The sequence below is a fragment of the Nyctibius grandis genome, chromosome 7 (assembly GCF_013368605.1).
Source record: "Nyctibius grandis isolate bNycGra1 chromosome 7, bNycGra1.pri, whole genome shotgun sequence".
NCBI lineage: Eukaryota > Metazoa > Chordata > Aves > Nyctibiiformes > Nyctibiidae > Nyctibius > Nyctibius grandis.
The window spans coordinates 38928170-38956014 of record NC_090664.1 but is presented as its reverse complement, the minus strand read 5'-3'; the positions used below and the strand labels follow the sequence as shown (position 1 = coordinate 38956014).

Below are 27845 nucleotides of genomic sequence, written 5' to 3'. Positions count from 1 at the left end.
TCTCTTAGAAGGCTGCAAGAACATGGCCAGGTCCCTTTTTTATCAAGTGAAGAGCGGTACTAGCAGAGCTTTTCATGTCCTGTGTTGTATGCTAGTAACACTGCCCTTTCAGAAGGCATGTTTGCAAAATTTTAAAATGAAACAGCAGCATTGGCAACCCTAAATTGCTAGGCTAACCCTAACTTGCAAATAGGACTTAAGCCTTAATTGCCTTTTTCCCCTTGTCATGTAATACAGAACAGTTCGGGAAGGGGTTATCTGCTGCTAACCAAAAGATTTATTTTATGTTATTACATTGGGTATGTTGCCCATGTTCTGTGTTAATGACATTGCTGTTTTACAGACACTCAGAACCAGAAAGGTTGAAATTGCAGTTAGCAATAGCTAGGGTTGAAGAGATGGTTTGTGTCAAGACTATGCCCTAGCAGCTGGGAGGAAGGGCAGGGGATTATTAGTCTGGTACTCGTGATGTCTAGCTGCCATTCCGTCATGTGGCACAAACTCTGATTGCAGATAAAGCTTCTGCATCTTGGATCCTCATATGGAAAATCGGAATACCAGCATTTATTTTAATGCACAGGAATTCAAATTCTGTAGTTAAGAGCCATAACATTAGGAATGGCTGGGTCCATTAAAGAGTTGAGTGGCCTGAAATTCCTTAGCACTAAACTCCTTGGAAGCTACATTCATTTTTATCATCCTTGCAGAACCTAATCATCTTAGAGAAGGAATCACTCAGTAAATATTTTTATAAGAACAACCCTTCCCACCTTCTATAAAGCATTATAAAAGTATTTGCCTTTAGGATAGTATTTGTTGTTTATAACAAAATAATCAATGTAGTTTGAATAACAGAGGCTAGTATTTTAAACAAGTTTTCTGTAACTATTTATTAGCACTAATAGTTCTAATTTCACTTTATGATCAGATCTCTAAGAGAAACTACTGATAGTCAGAACGAGCGATGTATCCTGTAATGTTATAACTGCTTTGTGAGGTTGGTAACAGCCCTATGATTGAAAATCCTTCAATTCCAGAACTCCACCTTAAAATTTCTGCATCTGTTAAACACAGGAGTCTTTTCAGGTGCAAACTGATCAATCTTTGTGCGCTGCTCAGGACTGACATTGCTTTTGTGGGCTTTTACTGTCAAACTTCTTTGTATTTTAGGGTATACAAACATATTCCTTCCTAAGGTTCTGATTTGCATTCACTGAGCCTCTGCAGCAGCTTAAGGTATTTTGCCCATCCATCGGCAGTTTAAGCTTAAAATGCTACACTGTGAACTGGGACAACTGTGGCATGAGTATGTGTTCTCTGCATTGGGCTTTTGTAACCTCCTGTACAGGAGGCAGGACAGACAGAAAGGGGCGTCACAGCCCAAACTGTGCCAGCAAGGTTCAACAGAGCTCGCGCGTCAGAGTTGTTAGTCAAAATTAACGTTCGATTCACGGTCAATGGTTTCCATCTTTGTTGTTCATTCACTTTGTTTCTTGCTGAACAGGATTGTTTTCAGGACTCTCAGATCTTTCTAAAAGGCTATTTTTGATTTTGCCGTTTAAAAAAAGAAAGCCTGTATGTGATATTTGCAGATTCCAGTATTAAGTTAGTGAGAGAAATTCCTTAAAATTAGCAGAGGAGCCCAAAATTGCAAAATCTCCAGGTTTCCAAGAGCTTTGTTATATTACATGTTACCGAATGCTAACTACCTTTGTTAAACAATTCAAATGGCTTATTCAGTTAACTTGTTCTAAAGTCTCCAGTATTTTAGAATAATGTGTTTCTAATATCCAGGTTGCTCTGGCACAAAAGAAACAGCGGCTTCAGTATTCAATGAATATTTAAAAGCTGATCCGCTTTAAAAGCTGACTGTTGGTTAGTTTTCATGTTTCCTATATCGGGCTTGAATTTTTAACTTTTCTCCCAGTTCCTCTATTTGAGACTTGGTAGTAATAGAAAGAGGAAAGCTGGTGGGTCCTTTTCTGGTTTGCATCATTGCGGCTTAACTTTTCCTTGGTTCCACAAAATATGAGTGGATGTGTTTGAGTTGGTTTTAGGATTAATACAGTATTCTGAGAATAAATATTCATTCTTCAATAGTTCTCGTCATCAATGTAGTCTGTACTTTTTCTGCTCCCTCCAGTAGTCTTTGCATAGAAATTCGAACTATTAGTTATAAGGCAAGTGATGAAAAAAAAAACCCAAAAGTCAGGTTTCAGGTGCAGGTGGCAAACTTTTCAAGGTTAATAGCCTATTTGTAATGGAATATGGTGACCTTAAGGAAATACAATGATTCATAAATAAAAAAATACAGGGATTTTGCACTTTACTGCTCAAGTCTATTGACGCTGAAATGCAGCCGTCATGTGGGAACTAGCAGAAAGTTGGTGATAATAAATAATACCCCTTGCTGGTGAAAGCACTGTAAATGTTCATTGTAGTAAACAAATACTGAGAATGGAGAAACATACAAATTAAATTGAATCTAGGACAAGAGAGTACAAAGTACAGCAGTGTGATGTTTGAAAAAAACACTTGTTTTTTGACATCAGTACCAAATATGTTACCTGCATTAGCTGTGTTTTTTGGACCACAGAAGTGGAGAGGTCTGTCAAATAGAGCCTGCTCTTTCTGTGAGATCATCTATGGAAGTCAAGAGTTATAAGTTAAGCAGTTCAAAAATTTTCTTTTTTTAAACACTGGCCTAAAAGCAGGATAACCTCCTGATGAAGGGGTTTGTTTTGACATGATTTTTGGAAGGTTTGTCTCCACACAAATACATATTCAGCAAATAGATGTGTTGTTTTATCTTTAAAAATGTATAAATATATGTATTTATATAATATATATCCATCCTCATTTCTGTTTTTTCTTTTGCTCCTGCAGTTTATTGTGGAGTGTCATGGGAATACACTTCTTCCCCAGTTTTTGGGCATGTACCGGCTTACTGTTGATGGAGTTGAAGTATATATGATTGTTACAAGAAATGTGTTCAGCCATCGTTTATCTGTTTATAGAAAATATGATTTAAAGGTGAGAAATAACTACTGATGAAAAACTGACAAAGTAGCTGAAAATCTTTACTATAACTGTTAGGTTATGCTGATGCTTGAATAGTGCTCAGAATTTTAATTAATTTTAAATTGTGTTATGTAAGAGCCAGCATTAACTGGTTTACATTCTGCATTTAGGTTTAGCAAAACTGAAGAATGGTTTTATAGAAATTGTACAAATTTATTTGTATTGTGCATGTTTTAAACAGGAGGCAAATTTAACTGGGTACATTTGTTAAATGCAACAATGGTTAAAGGTAAAACCCTTCGGAGAAGTACAATAATAATTCTGCTTCCTATAGTTTTTTTATCAACATTATGGAAAGCCACAGCTGATTCTGCAGAGGGCTTTTATAAAATAACTAAATATCATCATCATTTAAACCAATAAAATGCTACTAACAAAGTACATCACTACTACAAAAGCTTCGTATTTCATTCTATCTTTTAAAAATAATTCAAGTAAAAAAGAGAAGGTTCTTAAAAACAAATTTCTGTTGCTTTTATTACAAGGTGTGTTACAGTTTTGTTTCAGAAGGTTTATTTGCTCATTGTAATTTTGCCAATAGTTAATATACACAATGCTTACAACAAATGCCCAAAATACAGTCTTAGTCTTTCTACCCTAAGGGATTGTATTTTAATTCCCTCCATATAGTCTTCCCTTGGAAACCTACTTCTTTCTAATAAGTTTAATTTCTATGTGTTGAACCACTAAGTGCATCTGCAAACTTGTTTTAAGATGTTTATTTAGCATTCTATATTAAGAGATTTGTAATGCTGCACCATCCTTTCCTACTGTCAAGTATCTACCTAGAAATTGCTTAGACAGTTGACTGAACCTGATTTATAAGAACTGATTTCCAGATTGTCAACAATTGCCTTTTTGGTATTTAGTGTTATTGGCAGCAGAGCTTACCCAAGAAAGATATTTTTTGACACCAGGTGAGAGCTCACTTGTAGCACAAGTCTCTACCTGTGTAGGTACTAAGAAAAAGAGACCACAGATGGGCGTAGGATTTCAAAGGTATTTTCCTGGCCACTGAGGCATTTTATTAAAATGACTTCAATGTCAAATTTGGCAATTTCCCTAATTTTTACTATTGTAAATCTACTTTTTTTCCTCCGGTTTGGTTTTTAGCTGATCCTTTTTCAGGCCCAATAGTCTGCTGGAGCACAGAATACAACGTACAAGGTGCATCATCAGTAAACTAAGATGTCAGACTTTTACCAGGCTTTATTATCAGTTAACGATATCATGCAATGAAATCCCTGCTTGCTGGGCCGTACATAATAACTATGGGGTACTGTCCCATTTATCTTTTCTCTCCATCCTTTCGAAGTTTTCTAAGTTTCTTTCTGCAAACAGAGTAAAACATGGTATATAAATATGTGGTTGGGAATCCTCACATTCCTTAAACTAGAATCACTCCACTCCAGCACTTCTTTACACAATGCACTCCTTCCAATAAACGATAGAGCTAATTTACCTGTCTTTCAATATCCAATGCTTGTCACGTTATTGTGTTTATAGTTATTGTTTCTTGCAGTGCTATTATGTGATAAACAAACACTGGGTACTTAAAGGTGTGGTCCTGCTCCAAGAAATTTGCAAGGAAATATATACAGCCATTTTTTGAATAAGCCACCTCCAGCTTATTCAGAAAGCATCATATTGCCTACTAGTTTTAAGCTAAAAGATAATTTTTTTAAAAGAACCTAAATATCCAGAATGTCTGGCAAGCACTGTAAATCTTGTGAATCCACAGTTGGTCTCATCTGTTCTTTTGACTTCATGTTGCTGTGCGGTGCTTTGTTCTTGTTTGTACTTTGTGATCTTTTAAATATTTTTATTTGTTTATATTGTGTGACATCCTTTTCAAATGTGTATTACATATGTCCAGATAGTTATATAGAATAGGCTATTCCATAACCATACAGCGAAACTGGCACAAAAAAGATGAGAAGTCTGCCAAGCAAACCGAACTTCCAGAGTGATAATCTCAAAATGAGGATGAGACATGAGGAAGAAGCTCCAGCAGTCAGGAGAACAATAGATGTAGAGCATTTGAGGATTTAATCCATCTTTCTTCTCTTGCGATACATCTTCTTCAAGTGATTGCAGCAGTTGAGTGGCGCTGGACATTCTACCTACTGTATCACCTTTCTTTAGAAGAGCTCACGAGTTCAGAAGGATGCGGTTCAGCTGCTTTTTGACCTGTTATCGTAACATTTTCAAATTAGTTTCTGACGTATGCACATTTTTAGATCCATTTTTTCTGTTTCAGGGCTCTACTGTGGCTCGAGAAGCCAGTGACAAAGAAAAGGTATGGTGCATTTCTGTTTCTTTTTCAGTTATCTAACCTGCTAGCTAGTCTCAGGACAAACATAACCAGTGCTGTTCTGCCCCTTTTCTTTTTTTTCTGTCATATTCTCCCCTCTTGAGTTCTGCCTTCTTCTCTCCTTTATCTTTCCTCTGTTTACTGCAGACCTTTGAATATTGGTTTGCAATGGTGTTGAGATTTCAGAGGTAAGTGAGCCAATCCTCTACCTCCTCCTTTTCCTTTTCTCTCTTCTTAGTTTCTTCAGGGCCTGCCCTGTGGTAGGAAAACATCAGGACTTTCTTCTCTTCCCTCCTGCTTCTTCATCTTCTTTCTCTTGCTCTTTAATATTGAGATTTATCGATACTCCGTGTCAGTTAATGGAATGATGTGATGTGTCACCACTTCTAATGTGAATGCAAAGATGAACCAAACTTTGAATTGTGAGAAACTTTGGGTATGTAAAGCTCATACAAACAACCAAAAAACTGACAGGCTTAGATGTACATGCAGCTATAATGAGAGATAGCCTGCCTCAAATTCTGGGCTGAAACTTTGCTGTAAAAGGAAACTGATCACTTTGTTTTTCTCCATCTCCAACTTAAGTTCATTTGGAAAATTTAATGTTCTCAAAATCAACATTTCTCTGAGGTTTCAGTGAAACAGCCTGATGGCACTTTAGGAGAAATTTGTCTAGAGATGCTACAGATAATTGAAGGTGGGACATATAGTCTTCATCATCTAAGACTTCTTAGATTTCCGAATTTGAGTGAAGTCTAGGAACCCATTACACTTGTTTTCTTAATTTTTCCAAGCACATTGCTTCTAAATTAGCATAAAATCATTCAGCAATTCACTTAAAAGACTTCATTTTATGTTGTCCTCAAATTCCATTCAGATCATTTGTTTTTCTCCTAAGCATTAGTTCTGCCATACCTGCCTCTCTGAGTCTTCTACAGATCACTACGGAGTAAGGGACATGCAGTAGCTGTCAGTCCTACAGTTCTCGCTGCGTGAAAAACTCTGTGCAAAGTTTTTCCACTTTGTCCTAAGGCATGACTGAACACTTATAATTCTTCTTCCAGTATTAGGCAACTACCATGTCCCAAATGCCAACTGCAGTCACAATAGTTGGCATTAGCTCTCTTTTGCTGTACTGGGCCCTCAAGATCGTGTCTTGAATGGTCTTCATTCTTTTCTTGTGGTCTATTTTTGTTCTTGTTTAGTAGCATAACTCTAGTGTTTTTAAAGCAGAGGGATTAACCCTTCAGTGTCTTACAAACAATACCTAGTGTCATTGAACACCTCTGCTGGTAGTACTAAAATGATCTGATAGAAATGAGGAGGGCAAATTATTTGGATGGGACTACTTAAGATTGCAACATTAATGCTTGGAATAGTAATGTAAAATTTAACAATACTATGTATATTCAGCTCTACAGGAGCTGATACTGTACAGATATTTGTGCAGTGGATTTGAGCAGTTTTAAGAATATGTCTCATACTAATGAATAGATTAATAATAGTACACATGTGCTGTAGTTAATATGTTGAGTGAGAATCTCAAAGAAACAGTGCCTTAATTTTGTTCCCATCTAAGTTCATGGCAAAATTACTACTGAACTTGATTATAACTAAGTTGAAACAAAGTTGTGTAGTTTTGTATAACTGTATACAACAATTATTCTCTAAATTTAATGTGAAATCATAACTTGAGTAAGGCCAATAACAAAAATGCCTATCAACTTCAACACATCTAGACCCTCCCCTTTCATTTTGAGTACTTCTATAAAAGAAATATTGAAAAACCTGGTCCCCCAAATTATTCTTCTGCTGTTTTAAATCTCACACATTTTCTTTTCAGAGGAATTTGATTTCTTGGAGACAGAACTACACTAAGCTTATTGATGTTCCAAGCAGACGGTCTGAGGCTGTTAGAACAGCCTTCTGTTACTCATTGTTCCCCTCAAACGCCAATGCGGTGCAGCAGGGAAGCCACAACTTAACACTCAGAACAAACATTTCTAAGAAAGGGAATTAATTGGGTAGAATTCTAAGTTCATAGAGGGAACAACATTTTATAAACGCTTTAAGAAACACTCTTAGGGATTCAAGCAAGGGAAAAATAATATTTTGCTTATTACATGCTTTTTGTCTAAGTTTTGGAGTCTGCTGTTTGATTGGAAAGGGTCAGAAGAAAACGCTGCCGCGTGTCTGTATTGTAGGTGTTCAGAACATTGATCGTCACTGTCATCTGAATCTCCTGCAACAGGTACTAGAACTGCAGTGGTTTACTCTTCTAAACTACTCAAGTGTTTCTAAAGCATGGGTTTTAAGCTTAAATAAAAAGGGGGTTGTGTATTTTCTATGATTCTATTTATATGAATAGACAGGGAAAGTTTGTTTTTGAAACTCAGAGCAGTGCTAAAGACGTGCTATCGTGAGATGTATCTGTGCACGTGTGGCACTAAGTTCAGGGCCTTTGAGGTCTGTGTGGACATAAGTATGTACATGGTCCACTATTTGTAACTGGCAAGGGAGAGCACTGTAGCACGTTTTTTCCCTTAAGTAGATGTCACTATTTCAAACTTTTTGTTGCCTTCTGTGGGAATCTCAAGCCAATCTTAAAGATGTTAAAAAGCCTGGAAAATTTTAGCTTGAAAAGGCGGGGGGGGGGGGGGGGCGGGGAAGGCATTTTTAGCAAATGCTCTGAAGAGATTTTGGCGTCTCCTATGTTAGAAAAAATTGCTCTGAATAATTAAAGAAACCCAGACAATCTCAAATACTTAGCTGGTGTAGTAACTTATTAGCTAATTTTTAGCCAGAGGCAAGTTAAATCATCAATTTATTAATATCACCCTGAAATTACATTAATAATAATAGAATTCCAATTAATGGCAGTGTTATTTAATTACTTATTATAAAGGTATCCACTACTATTCATATCTGAAAAACAGAAAAGTAATAAAAGACAGGAAGCTTTTGGTGCTAAAATGTCTGGCAATGCTGTAGTTTTTAAATGGGCTTTTAAGTAATTCATATTTAATTTCAAAAGCCAATATTCAAGTAATCAAATGGTTTTCAGAATATCAAGCATAATATGTTAGCTTCTTTTAAAGCTGCAGAAACCAGAAAACAGAAGAGCAAGTCTTTCAGTCACATTCTAATGGAGACTGCAAATTTTAGGTAAATTACTTTGAAATGGCAACCTTGGCTAAAATGATGATGTTTGTGAATCTCTTTCCTATCGAGCTACTCTCTTCTTATTTAATCAGTTAATAAATAAGAGGCAGTCAATTATGCAGAAAAATTTAATGGACTGTAAAATAAAAAATCAGGAAAAAAAGTCTTTTTCTACTTTAGTTTTGTAGTGTAAAATAGGTATTAGTATTCAGACATTTTTTTAATCAGTTTTTAGGAAGAAAAGCTGGCTGGAATGACTTTAAGAATGTTACTTTTCTGTCCTGTTTTCAGTTTTATCTTCTGTCTGACTGTCTGAAGACATTTTAATATGAAGACTGTTTAATATCCTAACATATTGATGATAAGCTCTGAAACTGTCATTTCAATATTTTGTGATAATTAGCACAGAGACAAGCTTCATTCCTCAGATTTCACCTTAACACACAATTCCTCTCAGTTGCATTATATGCGATGCTTTTAATAATAAAGGCATTACTTTCTTTGCAACAAGTATCATAACATGCACTTACAGATGTCTTGAATTTTAAGAGTATGTTGCAACAGTTGTCAAATTCTGACAGGTGCTCCTTTATTTTTTTCTTAGGCTTTAGCTCTCTTTTTATTTTTATTATTTTAATAGTGGGCATTTTCTATTCATTCCTTGGACAATTTTGCCCTCTTAAGTGAAACCAGGATAATGCAGAACTCCCCGGGTGGGCTGCCTGCTCACAGTTATGCTATGCTTGCGGTCCGACAGCAAATTAGCAGTTACGGCTGAGTACTTATGAAGAACTTGTACTTACAAAGAACTTAAGCAGAAATCTGAAGAAGAAAAATAAAACCTAACTGAACTGAAGCCCACCATATTTCATCTTTCTTGAGCAATTTCAGAGATCATTACATGTTTTTAAATCAATCCAAAACTGGTTGCATTGCCGCCTCTGTGGTATGTGTTGTTTCATAAATAAGCATAAATTGCAGAAAATTTACAGTAAATACATTTGAACAAAGTATCTTCTATTCAAGTTCATTTTGGGGAAAAAATTGCCATAGTTGACGGCTATGTAACATCTTAGTTAAATAGTACATAAAATACATAGCTCTGATAATTAGATTGGAAGATGCTGCTAGATGTTACAAATAGCTTCTTAGCTTTACTTTTTTCATTATATAGTACAACATATAGTAATTAACTGATTTCTGAGAGGACGATTATGACTAAAGGAAGAAGGATTTTGGTACAGGAGCATAGCAACAAGATTACTTAGTCTTGAATTACTTTTTTTTCTTTTGATGTCAGTAGGTCAGACTTCATTTGTTATATCACCCAAAATCTGAGCTATATTTCCCTGCTATTTTAAAATTGCTAATTTCAGAACAACATTTTTTTACTTATTTCTATTAGTGATTTCAATCTGCTGCATATGCCAGTCTCACACAACAGACATGTGAAGCATGTCTTAGATTTCTCTGTGAAATGAATCTCAAGGTTGCATATACAGAGATTATAACTTTCTAAAACATCCCACTGCAATACATCGCAAAGATAGAAATAGACATTCCGAGTTCAGATTCCTATTTCAGTATTTACCCTTCACATGACACCAACCCATTATTGTTTTTTCAGAACAAATTACTAGATGGCCTTTGTTTGGGTTTTTTTTGTTTAAAAGTCTGTTTTCCATATGTTAAAAGAATTTTAAAAAAACAAAAGGGGAACTTTGTCTTGCATTTCGTGTGTTGCATGTTCATTTTGCAGCAGGAAGACATTAACCCTACAGATAATTCTGGATGCATTTCCCTGAGCATTGAAAAGACGTATAGTTACTGTTTTGGTACGTGCTCGAATTCCTAATCCAGCTACAACGTCCTGCACAATTTTTTCTGTCCTACAAAAATGCCTGTTATACTGGCTAAAACCATTCCAGTGTTCCCTCTCAAACCCCATTTTGGGGTTACAGCTCGATTTCCATTGCCACTTACAGTCCAGTGATGGCAAGCGGAGCTGCAGACTCTCGTTTGGTTAGAAACCCCTGTCTAGGGCAAGGTGAATTGTACAACAAAAGTTTGGACCCAGCTCCCATAACTACTGTAGGGAATAAGCTGCAATCTTCAGACTTCCAAAGAAAGCTCTAGTTGTTCTTCCATGTTGTAGATGTAGTGACTCCAGACTTTTGATTCAGTTCAAAACCACCTATGCCAAATCATTGCAAACTATATTTAGCATAATATCCTTTTTTTAAAAATACTGCCTTCCATATGTGCTGGTGAGCCCAGTCAGTCTAAAGTTAATGCAACTTAGTTAATTTTAAAAAAAAAAAAGAAAAGTTGTGTGTGAGCCATTTGCTGTGATAAGAAGTCCAAGGTGAGGAGCTTCACTCTTGGCAGATGTTTTATACAATTTTCAAAAGTTATAGACTCTTAAGTCCAATTTTGGCATGATTAACCATGTGAATAATGTGACTCATGGCTAGTTCCAAACAAACGATAAGACTGCTACGCAACATTTCTCCTACAACCTAATCTTTGCCTTTGTTAGGTAAGAAAATGCTGCCAGGTTGTAAAGACAATTAGTCTCTTTCCTTTTTCAATCCAAGATTTATTCTGAAACTTTACTACAGCTGTTTTAGCGAGCTTCTTCCAAAATGTCAGCATTAATGTTAGCCATGATCGTTATTTTTGGTCATGATGCACAAAAATCCCTCTGAAAAAAAAAAAAATTGCTAATCTTCATTTCAACAGATTAGGATAGGATGCTGAATTGAGATGTGTTAAGAAAACTGCAAAAACTATTTCCATGTTCATATAGAAATAAAACTTCACCTGGTTCTTTCCTTTCAATAATTTATTTTTTTTTTAATAACAATGTCAGTGGGCTGTTTCACTGTAATTTTAGGTTTTTAATCAGGCTTGATCATTCTGTCATCTTAGTCAAAGAAAGCTTTATTGCTTTTCAGCCTTTTCAAAGGCAGTGTGAAATCCTCCTACCATTGAAATTCTCTGTGACCATGGCAGACTTTGGAATGCAAACCTGAAGTGTGCAGAGAACATGCTTTTTTAATAAATAAATACTTCATATTTGTAAAATCTATTGTGCCTTTCTTGCATCTTTAAGTAGGGGATTAAAAACAATGTAGATGGTTCAGAAAGAAAATCTATTATTAATTTAGTGGAAGTAGTTAGATGTTCATCTCCTGTGCAGCTCTTAAAATATTTAGTTCTTTAATGATAGTAATATGTTCATTATAATGAATTACAATCTAGGAGAATCTTTTTCCAATAAGGATTTTGCTTCATTGGAAATATTTGAGACTTCATGAAAAATTAACCGTATCAATTATTTCATTAAAGCAAAGTCTCGATTTTTTTCATTCAGATAGTGTTTTAAACTGCCACAATGTGGTTTTCTTTGTATTTATTTAGTTCAGTGCATAAGAAAAAAATGTACATATTAGGATTTTTCAACATGAACGCATATATTATGAATTTTAAATAACTAAGAGAGCCCCTCCTAGTCGCATATTTCATAGGTTTTAATTCCTAAATTCACAAATCAATTTTAAGACATGAATTTCAGTTAAAGTACTACTAGAATCACTACTAGTGCTGGCTGTCATTAGCAATATTTGGGACTGCAACAGTATCACAGGGCTATTCAGATTTAAATAAAGAGGACGCATGATATTTCCTAGCACACCAAAAAAAGCTTTGTCTAATAACACCTAGAAAGATGGAAGAGAATAGGCTGGGAGACATCATACAAATAATGTGGTGAGGACAACCACTGGCACGTAGCTTTTTAGCTTCAGTTTCTCATATGGGACCCACTGATTTTCTTTCTTCTTCCTTTTTTCTTCACATGACTCGGTATTGGCGTTTAATTTCTGCAGTTCTGTACTTGCCAAGTCTTCACAGCTACGGGCATTTGGGTGGAGAAAAATGAGTTCAGATAAAACTCCTCAGAGGGATTATTGAGGACTGGGGGAGCTTGCATACAAGGCAGTGAAGAGTCTGGCTTTTTGGGAGAGCTGATTCACTGCCCTGAATGTCCTTGGGAGTACCCCTTGGGTCTTGTGATGGAAGGCAAGAAATGCGGCTGTGTCGGCTTTGCTAGCTCACTTCTATTAAAAATAGATTAGAGACAAGGTTAAAGTGGAGCACGGCATCTGCACGACTGGCTTACCAGCTCTAGCATCTTCCAAAAAGACATTACTTGTAATGTAAGTTTATTTGTACTGCATATAGGACTCTTCAGCAGAGAAGCGTGCTTCCCCCTCCCACCACCTGCTGGTCCAACTGGCTGGTGCTGTGCTGGGCAGGAAGCCTGTGGCAGAGCCCAGAGATGAACCTGCATCTCAGCATCTTAACCACAGGCACATCCTTCCTCTTTACCCACCCCCCAGCTTTAAACAGCATTAATAGGGGTTTTTTTCAGAGTTAATGGGTTTGTTTCACTTTAACCCCTGCCTAGTTTAATAAGTAACTTGGATATAGCAGGTGTAAAGATAATACGAGATGGGTTGTTTTTTTTTTTTTTTAGTGACTTTGGGCTAGAAATGAAGGGAGCTTGGTTTCCTGCATTCTTCTCATTATTGTTGCATCTTAAATTAATTCATCAAAATCTCCTCTCCATTCTTAAGCATCCCACGCACTGGATTCCATCCTCTGACATTGGCAACATCCCTGGATCCGCAGTCCCGCCTCTGCAGAATTAGCCCTTGTCCATGGGACAGTTTGCTCAATTGTGTATGATAATCTCTACAGCTGTTAGTCTGGAATGCTTATCTGATGTTTCCCCTACTCGTTTTCATCCCAAACCACTTACAGAGTAGGCCAGAAAGAAAATCGATGCATACTGCGCTGTCATATTGTAGTGAACAATTCATTGTGAGCTTCAAGAAGTGTCTAACGTCGTCTTTAAGCAGCGGAGCACTGCAGCATGACTCCTCTGGGGAAGGAGTCTTGGACAGATGAATGGTTATAGCTCCATCTCAGCTGCTAAATAAAAGGGGTTTTCCTTTTATTTTAAATTAAAATAGAGGGTCTGTATTAGAGGGTATTTTAGTATATCAGAATGTTCTAGATGCAACACAGTAATAATTCAGAGCAGCCAGACTAGGACCTTATTTTTTTCCAGAGTTCAAAGGTGTCAGGATGCAATAGATTTAACAATGGATTCATAACTATTAAAACATTATTAATTGTTTGAGTTGTTTTGGGCAGTTATTGGAAGAGAAGGGTTGCTTTTCTAGACAAAAGCAGCATTGTGGGATCTTGAGCAATTCACACATTTCAGGTCCAAAAAATAAATTTTGGCAGTTGAGGAACTGAGTATTTCAGCACTTCCATGCACAGCCCACCAGCAAGAAGAACTTTTGGCCATTGTGAATATCTATAAGGGCATTTCAGGGTCTGCTGTGATGCTTACATTTTAATGCTGTGCTTTCCAATATGTACATTTTGGAGAAGAGAAAAGAACCTCTGACATTCTTTTCCTTACTGTGTTGTAGGAAGAAAATAAACTTTATGAAAAATACTGTCTCCAGTAAGGTTATGAGCAATGTCTGACTAGTTAAACTTATGGAGGACATTCCAGTAGGCTCATGTTAGCTGCCTTTTATTCCTAGCGGAAGCACTTTCAGATTAAGGGGAAATTATTTTATTCCAAGTGCCCATTAGTTCATGGTGATTGAGGGTTGCAGCACTCGGTTCTGCAACATTTTCTTTGTAAAGAAAACCTGTTCTTCCCTACTATTTATTAAGGGCGGATGGGGAGGAAAGGCTGTTCATTGCTCTTAATGGGCCAATTTTTTAAAGGCTCTGATTGCAGAAGCTACTATTACTTCTAGTGCTTGACCAAATACCCTGAAGCAACTGCTTTTTTGTGTGTTGGCTTGCTGGTTTTTTTTAAGTAAACTTCCAGGCACTGTCATCTGAAAACAGAGCCTGTTTGAGGGGTCCTAGTACTGAAACCAGTGGTTGCTCTGCACTGGTCATGTGAAAGTTTCTGGCTTTCCTTAGTGCTGTTGCAAATCATTTCATGGGAGAGTTAAAGATAAAGAGAATCAACTAATACTCCTACATCAAAAATGTTTAATTACTTATTTAAAAGGCAGTGGTCTTCTCTGGCATTCACCACTTTTAAGCAGCATTACACAATTCATGTTCACTTGATGCTTTTTAAATAATTATTTGGTATTAGGCATTATAAACATTCACAATAGCGAAGTAAAATGCAATCCAGTCTGACTTCATCTATAAGATCTGATGCAAGCACTTTGTTACGAGGTATAGATTGTGTTTCGACTTCACTTATTGCCAATCACTTTGACAAACGACGTCTTGGAAGAAGCTCGATGCAAATCAAGTATTGAGTCAGAGATTTTGCCTTAGCTACATTTGCTGCGCGCCTGGTAAACATACGCCTTCTAGACCATTTACGGAGGGATAAACTAAGCCAACGGCTCCGTGGGCGCAGTTACAGAGAGCTGCGTGCGATGGAGGTGCCTCTGCTTCCCCCGGAGCGGCAGCTCGGCGGTGCCTGCTCTCGGGCGCAGGGGAGCTCCGGGGGGGCCGCGCTGGGTCAGCAGCTTCACCGTGCTCCTCTTGTCCCGCTCTTACAGGAGTTTTGGTTTATTTTAGGCCAAAGAGCTGCCTACGTTCAAAGACAATGATTTTATTAACGATGGCCAAAAGATTCATATTGATGAGAATAACAAAAAGATGTTCCTTGAGAAACTCAAAAAGGATGTTGAGGTAAGAATGTACCTGTTCAGTTATATGTGATTAAAATGTGTGGCAGATTACAGATAGCCCAGGAAATCATACCTGTAATTCATTAATGAAAGCCCTTGTTTATAAGACTGTTTTAAATGAAACACAATTTAAACTTTCAGGAGTTGATCACTACTTTTGCTGATGTGATAAATGGCTTGCTGCCATTGCTGGTTGCCATACATTGTCCCTGCCTTGACGATGTGATGTTAAAATGATGGTACTGCTTAGTACTTAAGCGCTTTACAAGCCTAGTACTTCTAAATGCCCCCAAGAGAGAGGTGAGTACTGTTAGTTGTATTTTACAGGTGGAGGTACACCAGAGCTGAGACCATACACAGACTGTAGTCCATAACAGAGAATGTAGCATCCCCTACGCACAGCCATGCATGTTCTGTTTGTTTCATGTTAGTAGTCCAGTTTTAAATCTTCCTTAGTATCGCAACAGCAAGAGTGCTTCAGGAATTTGTATACAGCAGTTGGACTCGTTATCTTAATGTAGTCTGCTCATATAAATTTGTAATTGGCTGAATATAGTCAATAATTAATAGGAAAGTGTCAGTATGTGAATTTAATGTAATATTTTATTATAACTAATTTCAGCAAATAAAATAAATATTGCGCTAACTAGTTCACACAGCTTGACTTTAGTTTCCATAATTGAAAATATTGTCACTAAACACAATATTTTTCAATCCCTATACTCAGAGCCTAAAATCTGTTTTCCTTGTTGGAAGAGACCTGATAGCAAAATAAATCTGTGACTTAATAAGACTTTCAGGTATTTATATCAAAATGGCTCTGTGAATTGACTTGTATAGTTCTTCAGATCTGTATCTCAGTAGTTGCACAAAACAAAATACTGTAACTTTAGAATTTACCCAATAATTTGCTTTTGGGGAAACCTAATTTCCCATCATAATAACGATGAGAAATTTATGGTGATGATAATTATGAAAACATAAATATTTTGTGAAATATCAATGTGTTTATTTTATATTTATAATATTGTGCTGGAAAACTGCTCTACCAGTGTCACAGCTCTAGAGATAAGTTTATTTGTGTTTAAGTTTTGTGCTCTTTCAAGATGTACTGCTGTTGCTGACTAATGCTTTTACGGTAAGTAGGTTGCAGACAAGATCTTAAGTGTGTGCAATGAACATGGAAGATACTTTATTACCCCAGAAAGTGGATTGTGTGCAATCTTCTACATCATTTACTGGATTGTAAATATAATGGCAGATTCCAGATCATGTCTTGGAAGGCTATTTTTTGTGGTTTTGAAATTTATACAGAGCATTGTTAAATATCCATGTAAACCACTAGTGTGAAGTGATCTGGCACCTGATTTTAACAATGGCAAGCTGTTCTTTAACCTTGTTTTTCTTTTACTGGTTCTTCTGCCCTTGTTAGATAACTGCAGTTTGTACTCAATGTGTAAACACTCGGATTTCACTACAATGGAAAGAAACGCACAGCACTTGATATGATTATCTTAGACACAATATTTATAGTTAAACTTATTATGGAGTAGTATTCTAAACTGTGTGACTTTATATCCATTCTTATTTGTTATTAAATAATTTGTGTTACTATATTTCTCTCATAAATCAAGTCTTATGTCCCCTTCCTGTGTTCAGACAGACAAATATCTATTACTGCTGTTTTGATATCCTCTTGTCTATTTTCCTGCCTCCTCATTCCATCGAAAATGTCGTGAGAAAAAGCACATAAGGATATTTTTTTTAATTTTAAATCAGATGATCTTTTCTTTGTGCTGATCTCCCTAAGTCTTTTTGCTGTCAGCAGCAGCACACTTTTTTCCCAAGAACTGTTCTCTTCTAATTTGCAGTTCACTGTTTTTTTCCAAGAGTCTGTTCTCTTTCCTGCTTTTTTGTATTATTATTGGCAGATTTTTCTCCTGTCTCTCTTGGTATTTATCAAGTACCTAATGATATGCATGGATTCCTTCCACTCCATTGCCTTTGGCCAATCTCATCTGTTCTTCTTGTATATTGTACATCATCTCTTCAAACTTGATCGCTTCTAGTCTTGTGAAGAGTCTTTTCCTTTGTTATATTGAAATGGTTAGAAACCAATTTCTTCTTCCTTCTTAAAACCTCTTCTCACAATATCACAATATTTCTTCTAGCGCTTGAATTTACAGTCACTTGTTATCTCTGATTCCTCTTTTTTCTCAGAATCAGGATTCTGACGAACTGCAGTTTCTCATTTGCTAGTATTTTATACTCGTCTCATGCCTCTCACCGTTCCAAAGTCTGGCTTAATTCCCTTCTCTGGTCTGCTCTAACTTCCTTTTTATAGCCTTTTAGAGTTTCTGAAAACTGAAACAACTTGTATTTTCAGCCTTTTACTACGCATATCATAAACAGTGGTTCCACAAGTTCAAATCACAGTATTGCTTTCAAGCTGCAGCACCACTCTGCCCTGCCTACCCCTCACTCTTTGAACTATTTATCCCATCTTCCTGCTTTTATACCTTCCTTATTTCCATCCTCCCCTCTTAGCTTTCTGCCTTACCCTGTTCCCCTCAACTGAAATAACACTGTCTACACATCTAGTGCATTCATTTTTCAGTCTTCTTCAAATTCCTGTCCTCAGTCTTCATTCAAAACCACCCTTTCATTCGCATTCACATTTTGCTTGCATGATTTAAATTGCGAGCCTCTCACTGTTAAGAGAATATAGCATCGTTTCACATCTTCATGATGTAAAACTTCACTACTTTCTACTGCAAGAATATTTAAATGCTTTTTCACAATTCTTTAATCGTGGCTTAAAAGGGAGCGAGGGGACAGATTTAGCGCTAGATCATAGCACACCTGATAGCACAGAGGCTGGTCTGGACATTGAGCGGTGCCAGGATAAGCCCTAATTGAAACATGGGACAGGAGTGACAGTCATCGGCTTGCGCAGGCACAGGTTGTCACTACAGGAAAAATAACTTTTCCCTGAGGATTTTGGGAGAGTGTGCTACAGCTTTTTTGTAACATAAGTTGCAAGTGACCTGTGTGCTGTTACTACATCTTAAAAAATTCAAGTATCTCTCTGCTAGCTTTATCACTTAATCCTCCCTTTTGCTCTCTCTTAGAAGTGCCTGTTTTTCTCAACTGATGACATCTTTGTGTAACTTCTGTTTGTGAGTGGAGCTTACGTTTCTCAGTGATATTGATAAATTGCTTATTATCACTTTCTAGTTCCTTGCTCAGTTAAAACTCATGGACTACAGCTTGCTGGTTGGAATTCATGATGTTGAAAGAGCTGAACAGGAAGAAGTAGAGTGTGAAGAGAATGATGGAGAAGAGGAAGGTGAAAGTGATGGGACCCACCCCATTGGAACCCCTCCAGACAGTCCAGGAAACACGCTGAACAGCTCACTGCCCTTGGCTCCAGGGGAATTTGATCCAGCTATTGATGTTTATGGAATAAAATCCCATGAAAGTAAGCAGTAATAAATATTTTTATGTTAAGATGTTTTGATTCTTACACCAGAATCCTAAAGTCTTTGCAACCATGTAAAGGCAAAGTTAAAATGCACAATATAAATTTACTCTGTAGACGAGGGAATGAGTTGCTTTTCAGTGCAGCAGAAAGCAGAAGACACCTATAACGCTCAGCATATTTATGAACCTATTTCTTAAATATTGTGATGTGTGGGGATGCAGTCAAATAATTCACCTACTACACAATCAAATTGTATACGGGCTTAACTATTCAGATATAGCAGTTCTCAGGTAATTCATGGGGTTTTTCATCCTTTTCAGGAAATCTTATATCTATAATTGTCCTTTTCCCAGCAAATAAGATAACACTGTTAAAAACAGTCTAGAAAGAATGAGAAAAGCAGTGTTCTAACTTATATTTCACTTTTTTGGTTGCTTTTTGAAAATTTGTGCACTCATAACCAATTTCTGTGTTCCAGCTAAGAAAGTCATTATAAGGAGTGCGTAAGGAGCCTGAAACTGGGTTTGATGATAGTGTGTAAAACTAAGTATAACTAGTTACCTGTGGCTGTTCAAGACAGGAAGGTTATCTTTTTTTTTTCATCAGCATTTACATGGTTAAAGACATGTTTTTATTTATAAAGAAAGTACTATCTTGTTCGATGACACAGAAGCATTACCTTTCATATAAAACTTCATAGTTCTTCCACAAAGGAATATGAAATCCACATTACTTGAAGTGAGCAATAATTCCTATTCTGTACAGTGGTGTTTTATTTTACACTCATGTAGAGAGTTTTGCATTATATATGAGTGCAGTTAAACTCTCAATTAAGAACAGCTTGAGCCTGCGGTCTTTACAGATCTGTGATTCTGACCGACATTAACCTGTCTTAGCTGCTGATTGAGCCTTATAAAGTCTCCTTCGTTAGAAGGAGGACTCATGATAAAGATGTCTCAAAAGTCATTCTTACTGACATGTCTTTGCCATTTGCAGGTGCACCTAGGAAGGAAATATACTTTATGGCCATTATTGACATTCTTACTCATTATGATGCAAAAAAGAAAGCTGCCCATGCGGCAAAAACGGTAAAGCATGGGGTAAGTATCTGCGTTGTTTTTTTCCTCTGATGCCATTTATACTGCTGCATTTTTGTTTTTTAGTGCACCGATGCAGCATAGTTCAGGAAATCTAAGGAATGGGGAAACAGATCAGAATTTTTTCCGTTTTTTTTCTAGTTTAATATGTAATATAAAAGTACAAAGTAATGGCAACACATTACATACTGAGAGCGGACCTCCCTTTTCAGCTGCACGCATAGCTTTCTTACCCATAAAGAGCTCAGTGAGATGCCTTTTTAGGACTTTGTCCTAAATTTGTGAGATCCACCTTATTCGTGCAAAGAAAGCTGTTCGCCAGACACCTGTATTAGTACACAGCTCTATGAAAGCTGTTGTGAATGTTATTTCAGATGCAGGGCCCTAGTGATAGTTTCAGTACAGCCTGTGGAAAGTTAATTCTTCAGTATATACTGTGACTCACTTTTAAGACTTCTTTAAAAAAAAAAGTATGATTTGCAAAATTAAGCATAAAATGTACATATTAGATATTTGGAGACCATTAAGTGAAAGCTTCTGTTTGACTGCTATGAATTTCTTTATTTTGACTGAAATTGCAGCTTAGCAGCAGACACCAAAGAACCATGGTAAAGTAGCCCAGTCTTCCAGAATTACGATTTATATCTACCATTATCACTTCTATGGTGATCTAAGGTTCAAATTTCATAAACTTTTTAAAAAGAGCATAATTGTTCATGAGGCTAAAATCCTTCCTCTGTCTAAGTATCTGAAGGATCAGGGCGTTGTGGGAGGTTTTAAGCAAAGGGCTCAAGGCTTTTTAGTTTACAGTAGAGTGTGATGTGGAATGCTCAGCAATAAGCCCTGCACAGGCCTGTTGAAGGTATTTTTTTGTCTCTCTGAAACAATGCTCTCATTACTCTCTCTGCTGTCAGAGCAGCTGAAAGTTGATGCAGACCATATGCAGTCGTTATCTGGCAATTATTAATGAACTTTGAATGTAGCAGACTTTAAAAACTCACACTTATGGCATAAATAAGGGCTAGAAACATATTGTAAGTAACAACTATGATAATTAAAGCTGACTGTGATTAGAACTTATTACAGAACATTACTGTTGTACAACCATTTTGTTTATTTTGCTGTCTACATCCTGAGCCACCTGACACTGAAGTTTTTTCATTAATTGCATGCATGCAATTTTCCCCCTTTGTGAAATGGGAAAAATATAACCACAAATGTGGCCTAAGGCTCTGAAAACCTCTAATAAAAATCTGAACGGAATCGTGACTTCATTGAAATAGCAATTGTATAGCTTATTCAGTGAGTCCAGATTTAAATGCATATATGTTGAAAAAATGTTACTCATTGTTACCATATATTCCAGACCAGGTTATTTAGCATTCGGATAGCAATATACATTACACAAGTGTTGACACACTGGATCTGAGTACGATAATTTAGTCTTCTCTATATGAAGGCACTGCTGCTCTACAGACCAGAATCTATTGATGGATCAGTGGGTAGCGTGATTAAGTAAGCAGTAGAAATTATATAGGAGACTGAAGTACAATGCAAGTAAAGAGAAGTAAGGAAAGTAAAGACAATACAATTCAGAAATGGAAGATGGATGTCCTACAGTTACAGTGGTGAGTACCGTGTATCACTGTACTCACGTGAAGCCTAAAAAAGCATCAGTGAGACTCTGGTTGAGGGCCATTACAGTTTGTGTTTATAGCGTCTGGTTCTGGGACTGCAAATGAAATTCATTGAGTAAGTAACACTCTTGATGACAAAGCATCAAATAAAACACTGGTTCTTCCTTCTTTCCTCTCCCCTCTCCATCCTCTGTATAGGCTGGTGCAGAAATTTCAACTGTTAATCCTGAACAGTATTCAAAGCGCTTCTTGGACTTTATTGCCAACATCTTGACGTAACCTATCATGTTACATAGGACAGACACGAGACCTGGGGACAGCAGCAGTGGCTATGAGTGTAGGGAAAAAAAGGAACTCAGAGAAGCGCTCATCTTGCAGAAAGCAACCCCTTTGTTTACATCTGCTGGCAAAGATGACTGAACTGGGGTGGAGTACTCGCTTTAACAGCTGCCTGATATTCCCAGCATAGTTCTAGCTATTTCTGACTCTTCTGTGTGTGGAAAAAAAAAATAAATTAAATAAATAGAACAGCTTACTCAGAGTGCACTGTGACAGTAACGCTCTGATGCTACCAGCTGAAACGGAATAAATGAGCAAAGAAGTGTGGGGTGGGGGTGGGGAAGAGTAAATGCATGTTAAATCTACAATATTGATATCAAATTGTAAACTGTGGATCAGTTTATTTTTTGAACTAAAAAGATACATGACAGTATTCTTCATTATGATGATGATAATAATAAAAACCTTACTGCGAATGTTACACTTACACCCTGCACACTGGCACTCCTTCAAAAAACAGCTGCAACAACCCTTGGTGCCGGAGGCTTTTCCCATTCAGTTCCTAGCAGTTGGGTTTTTTTCCTTTTTTTTCTCCCTTTCCCATTTTTGTCTTCTTTTCAGCACATTGCATCAGGAAGTTCAGCCTCTCAGACATCTGAGAGCCAGCGTCTCTTATCTTAACGAAGAGCTAATGTAATTCGTGCTATGTGTACATTTTTGCTAGAGTAGACTTATGTTAAGGGAAAACTTTGCTTATTTCACTTTGTTACCTGAAGTTTTCGTTTGTTTTATATTCTTGCAATATAGGAACTAATAATGTTATAAGTGGGAAAAAAGCTTATCTGAAGAAGCGCATAGTTTGGGGCAATAGTAGCTCCATCTTTCACCCATCATGAAAGATGTGCACGCTGATAGAAATTCCATTCCCTTGTAATTTACTGGGAATTTGCAGTTTAAATGCTTATGTTATACTGTTGAAACAGCGGTATTTTGTTATAGATTATCCCTCAAAAAATGAACCCTGAATTTTACTGTTTACATTATTAGGAAAGCAGGGATATTTCTGAATTTCAGAACCGTGTACAATATATGACTTCTGAGTTTACATGTAAAGTTATTTTGCAGTACAAATGAAGTAATGTTTGTCATCTTCCAAGGTGTCATGTGCAGTAGTGTACTAAAGTGAATGTCTCGCTCACCTCCATGATGGACTCTTTTACAATAAAACGAGAAAGGATATTTCAGAGGGATTTTACCAAGGTCGTCTTTTAGCATCAAAATGACCTGTCCTGCCATTTACTCAAGTTTGATTGTATAGTACATTGCCTAAAACTGTGCTGATCATGTTTAACTTGTTTAAAATTTTTAAACAACAACATTGTATTTCTCCTCTTCTTGTATTTTTCCCTGAAAGACTCCATGCTTGAAAGAGACCAATTTACATATGCTTAAAAGTTTATCTACTTATACACTGTGCTAAAGCTGTGCCTTTGAAATTTCTTTATTGAAGTTGTTAGATTTTGTAGGCGACGTAAGAGAAGTCAAACCCTCTCTGTCATCATTTGTAACTCGAACCAGGAGTGCCAGCATGCCTTCTCCGTAACTAACGTCAGTGCTGTTAAGCCTGCAACTGCACGTAACGTCTGTAGTGGTTTACTTCAGAGGAGCCTGTACGATAGCAACCCATTACATTCTCTTCAGCAGCCAAAGGCAATACTGTCCCCGTTGCTGTGTACTAATTTTTTTCTCCTTTCCCCAACCTTTCCGACGGGATTTTTTGTTACATTTGACTTAGTGATGTCCGCAGCACTGTAATGTATGTGTATACTTTTGTATTGTATGTATTTAAATAAGTTGGTACTGTGGCTTGATATTTTTTTTGTCCTCTCCCTGTATACACCAGTTGTCTATTTTCTCACCCAAGTTTAATTTGCTGAAGCATGCTGTGGCTTCTTAAAGTATGAGGCCACAGGGAGACCCTGAAGTAAAAATGAGCTACACACACTTGGAGTACATATTTAATTGCGGCCAATGAGTGTACATTTTTAGACAATTTTAGACATTTACAGCCAAGCATTCTTTTTGTCTGTGTAGCAGTTTTGTCACTCATTCCTGTTGATAAACTGTTTATTTGGACAGGGCAAAGAAGACTCATTATTGTATATGTTAGTGCTTAGATTACACTCCAAACATGAGCAAGGCTTTATAAAATAAAGCACTTTGATGACTCACTAGGTAAGTCCTTTGTTCTTGTCTTTCAACTATGGTTTTGATCACTTACAGATGAATTTTGGATGTTAAAATGAATGTGTAGCCTATATCACAAAGGAAAAAAGAAGAAGAAACTTAAAACTTTTTCATTAGATTTTTACCGTGCTTCTTCCATGCATACTTCAAGTGGCTTGAAACATTTAGACTTTGGGTGTTTGGGCTTAGACTGTGCTCTGAGAGCAAATACTGAGGTTTGTAATTGACAATTCTATGGACTAAATCCTAATATTACTACAAAAACGGGAAGATTGTCCATAATAGTTAATTGATAGAAGGACTGGCAGAACTTTTCTAACGTGTAAGATCTTACGCTGAGCCAGTTATTTAAAAAGTACTTGCGAATAAACCCAAACAATTCATGGGGAGGACGGAGGGCTCTCTGTTCCAGAATTTCAAGGCTTTGATTGTCAGGGCTTTCAGTGCCTGATACAGCCTGTGCCGCACATCGTGGGCAAATGGCAGAAAAGTGCCTTTTTGTCTTTATTGTGACTAACTTTTAATTCTCTTAATACATTTGTCACTTTTCAGTTTCATTCAGTTTTTTTGCACAGATGTTGCAAGACAATATTTTCAGCAATATTTTTACCTGTAAAATACACAACAGAATTAATGATAAAGTAGACATTCCCCACAGGGTAGATGGTTGAGGAGCTATTTTATTAAAAGTAGGTGAAGTTATAGGGTGGGGAGAGATTCAGCTTCTTAATTACTCACTTAATGTTGTCTCTAGTATTTATCTAAGCCTGCACTTCACACAGCTGCTCCAGCTGCTTAGGGTTCAGTATGAACATGGTGCTCAAGGAATGCTGCTCAAGTTAGGTGGACACGTTAGCCACAGTGGACAGCAAGCTCCCTCGCTGGTTCTCTGTGCACACCACTCGAACCATCTACCATGCCCTCTGACCAGGCTGCTGAACTCTTGTGCTGCTTTTATAATACAGATGCACATGGGTTGTCAGTAGGTAATTTCTCAGTGCCATCTCCCTCACAACATAAAATGAGAGCTTCTAATATACGAAGCCAGCACAATGTGCCAGATCTAAAATCCTGCTCCAATTCTCTGCTCCAATGAACTATTCAACAGCTGAAGTGTTATTTAGTTAGGCTTTCCTCTCTTTGTTTTCCTAAGACTTCTGGACATGCTCAGATTTAACTTTCCAGTAAGTATACAACATTGAAGATTTAAGCCAGCCCTGTCTTTTGAAGCGATGGTTTAGTGGAATTACTCCTGCAGTGCCCTACAGCACTATTCTCTAGCTGACACGTCTTCATACAGCTACACAGCTAGGATTTGCAAGGCTCTGCTGCTACCTGTGGACATCCTGCTCATATCAACCTCTCAACACAGGGGCGTCCCCAAGACGTCTAGCTGGTGGTGTTTCCCTCCTGCCTCTCCTGCATTGATAAGGGTGATTACCATTTCTCTTTGTGGAGTTTGCTACAGGTCACGCTGTGTTTGACAGGCTTTACTGACTTCAGCAAGCAGCTGAAGGACCTTGTCTTTAGTAGACGTGTGTATATGACAATGCATAAGAAAAGAATGTCTTTTCTGATAAAATGTTTTCTCCCCCTCTCACCTGAAGAAAACCTGAAGGCAGTGATGATCTTCAAGGTAGGAGATCCAGCTGGCTTGTTCATGTAAGGACTGTGGCAATAGAAATGTTTAAATTAAAAATTCTTATAAACAATATTTTTCTATGTCAACTACATAACCTAAATGTCTAACCTGAATTTCCAGCTCCCTCCCTTGTGCTTACCTCTTCTTTTCCAATGTAATACTAGTTAGCAAGTCCCTGCATCAGGTGGGATCATTGCATTCTCGTGGTCTCATACCCCACTTTTATCCAGTGTCTGCTCTATAGGTGCTGTCCGCTTGGTTTCTTTCAAAATCTCATATATTTAATGGGGGGAAAAAATAAAAATAGAGAGCAGTTAACTTAATGGAGAAATCTGTTTCATCTCTTCCTTTCTGTCCTGATTTCTCTATGTCAGGTGTTGTTTCTGGAAATCAGCATGTCCTTTACAGTGCCATGTGGTAGCAAAGAGCAGAGGCTGCACAGACAGCAGTGCGCTGTCTTTAATCTAATCTGGACAATGGTGCTGGTTTACTCCTGCATGAGACTGACCAGACATCTGCTTTCATGCTACAACAAGGGAATGTGTATGAACAAGTGATTGAGGAAGAGCTTGAGAGCAGCATCTTCAAGTGGTGAAGATGGCTTATGTGAGATTAAAATCATGAACAAGAGCCTTATTAGAACTGTTAGAAAACAGGACTGGAAAGGACTTGGAGAGATAGTTATAGTCTGCCCCAGAGCAATTCAACTGTAGATAAACATTGGTGAAAATTGGGTTAATCTCTTCTAGGGAAGGCAGTTCCATGACTTCCCTGTGCTATCCCTTCCCATGCCTCGCTAGCTGTATCATTAGAAAGATTTTTTTCTAATACCTTACCTGACTCTACATTACTACAATTTAAGCCCATTAATATTTGTTCTATCTACAGTGGACCCTGAGAACAGTTTATTCTCCTACTCTTTCAGTTTCTCTTAATGTGATCCTGCCTCTGTGTACTGAACAATGTAAATATTAGCTTTTGCATATACTAAATTGAATATTCCCTTTCCTTGTCTAACAAAATAATCAGAATCACAGAATCACAGAATCACAGAATCAACCAGGTTGGAAGAGACCTCAGGGATCATCGAGTCCAACCGTTGCCCTGACACCACCCTGTCAACTAGACCATGGCACTAAGTGCCATGTCCAGTCTTTTCTTAAACACATCCAGAGATGGTGACTCCACCACCTCCCTGGGCAGCCCATTCCAATGTCTAATAACCCTTTCTGAAAATAAATTCTTCCTAATGTCCAACCTCAGCCTCCCCTGGCGAAGCTTGAGGCTGTGTCCTCTTGTCCTATCGCTAGTTGCCTGGGAGAAGAGGCCAACTCCCACTTCACTACAACCTCCCTTCAGGTAGTTGTAGACTGCAATAAGGTCACCTCTGAGCCTCCTCTTCTCCAGGCTAAACAACCCCAGCTCCCTCAGCCGTTCCTCGTAGGTCAGACCCTTCACCAGCTTGGTCGCCCTGCTCTGGACTCGCTCCAACACCTCAACATCTTTCTTGAAGTGCAGGGCCCAGAACTGGACACAGTACTCAAGGTGCGGCCTCACCAGTGCCAAGTACAGAGGGACGATCACTTCCCTAGACCGGCTGGCTACACTATTCCTAATAGAGGCCAGGATGCCATTGGCCTTCTTGGCCACCTGGGCACACTGCTGGCTCATGTTTAGCCAGCTGTCGATCAGCACCCCCAGGTCTCTTTCCGCCGAGCCGCTTTCTAACCACTCTTCCCCCAGCCTGTAGAGCTGCATGGGGTGGTTGTGGCTGAAGTGTAAGACCCGGCACTTGTTCTTGTTGAACCTCATGCCGTTGGTCTCAGCCCATCTATCTAACCTGTCCACATCCCTCTGTAGGGCCCTCCTACCCTCCAGCAGATCGACACTCCCACCCAGCTTGGTGTCATCTGCAAATTTACTGAGCGTGCACTCAATCCCTACGTCTAGATCATCTATAAAGATAGTGAACAGCACCGGCCCCAGAACTGAGCCCTGGGGAACACCGCTAGTGACTGGCCGCCAGTTGGACTTTACCCCGTTCACCACCACTCTCTGGGCTTGGCCATCCAGCCAGTTTTTAACCCATCGAAGCCCCGGGCAGCCAGTTTGTCTAGGAGGATGCTGTGGGAGACAGTGTCGAATGC

At 37.9% G+C, this 27845-nt stretch overlaps 1 protein-coding gene across 2 annotated transcripts in view; it reads left to right on the top strand.

Annotated features, from left to right (window-relative positions):
* The window catches only part of PIP4K2A (phosphatidylinositol-5-phosphate 4-kinase type 2 alpha), a 116762-nt gene extending 92719 nt beyond the window's left edge, over nucleotides 1-24043 (top strand). For both annotated transcript variants that reach the window (XM_068405552.1, XM_068405551.1), the window contains 6 exons: nucleotides 2887-3033; nucleotides 5342-5380; nucleotides 15200-15313; nucleotides 18550-18793; nucleotides 19793-19896; nucleotides 21729-24043. In XM_068405552.1, the coding sequence (XP_068261653.1) occupies nucleotides 2887-3033; nucleotides 5342-5380; nucleotides 15200-15313; nucleotides 18550-18793; nucleotides 19793-19896; nucleotides 21729-21809 (729 nt within the window). In that variant the 3' untranslated portion in view covers nucleotides 21810-24043. The remainder of the gene's footprint in view (nucleotides 1-2886; nucleotides 3034-5341; nucleotides 5381-15199; nucleotides 15314-18549; nucleotides 18794-19792; nucleotides 19897-21728) is intronic.
* Nucleotides 24044-27845: the final 3802 nt, after the last annotated feature.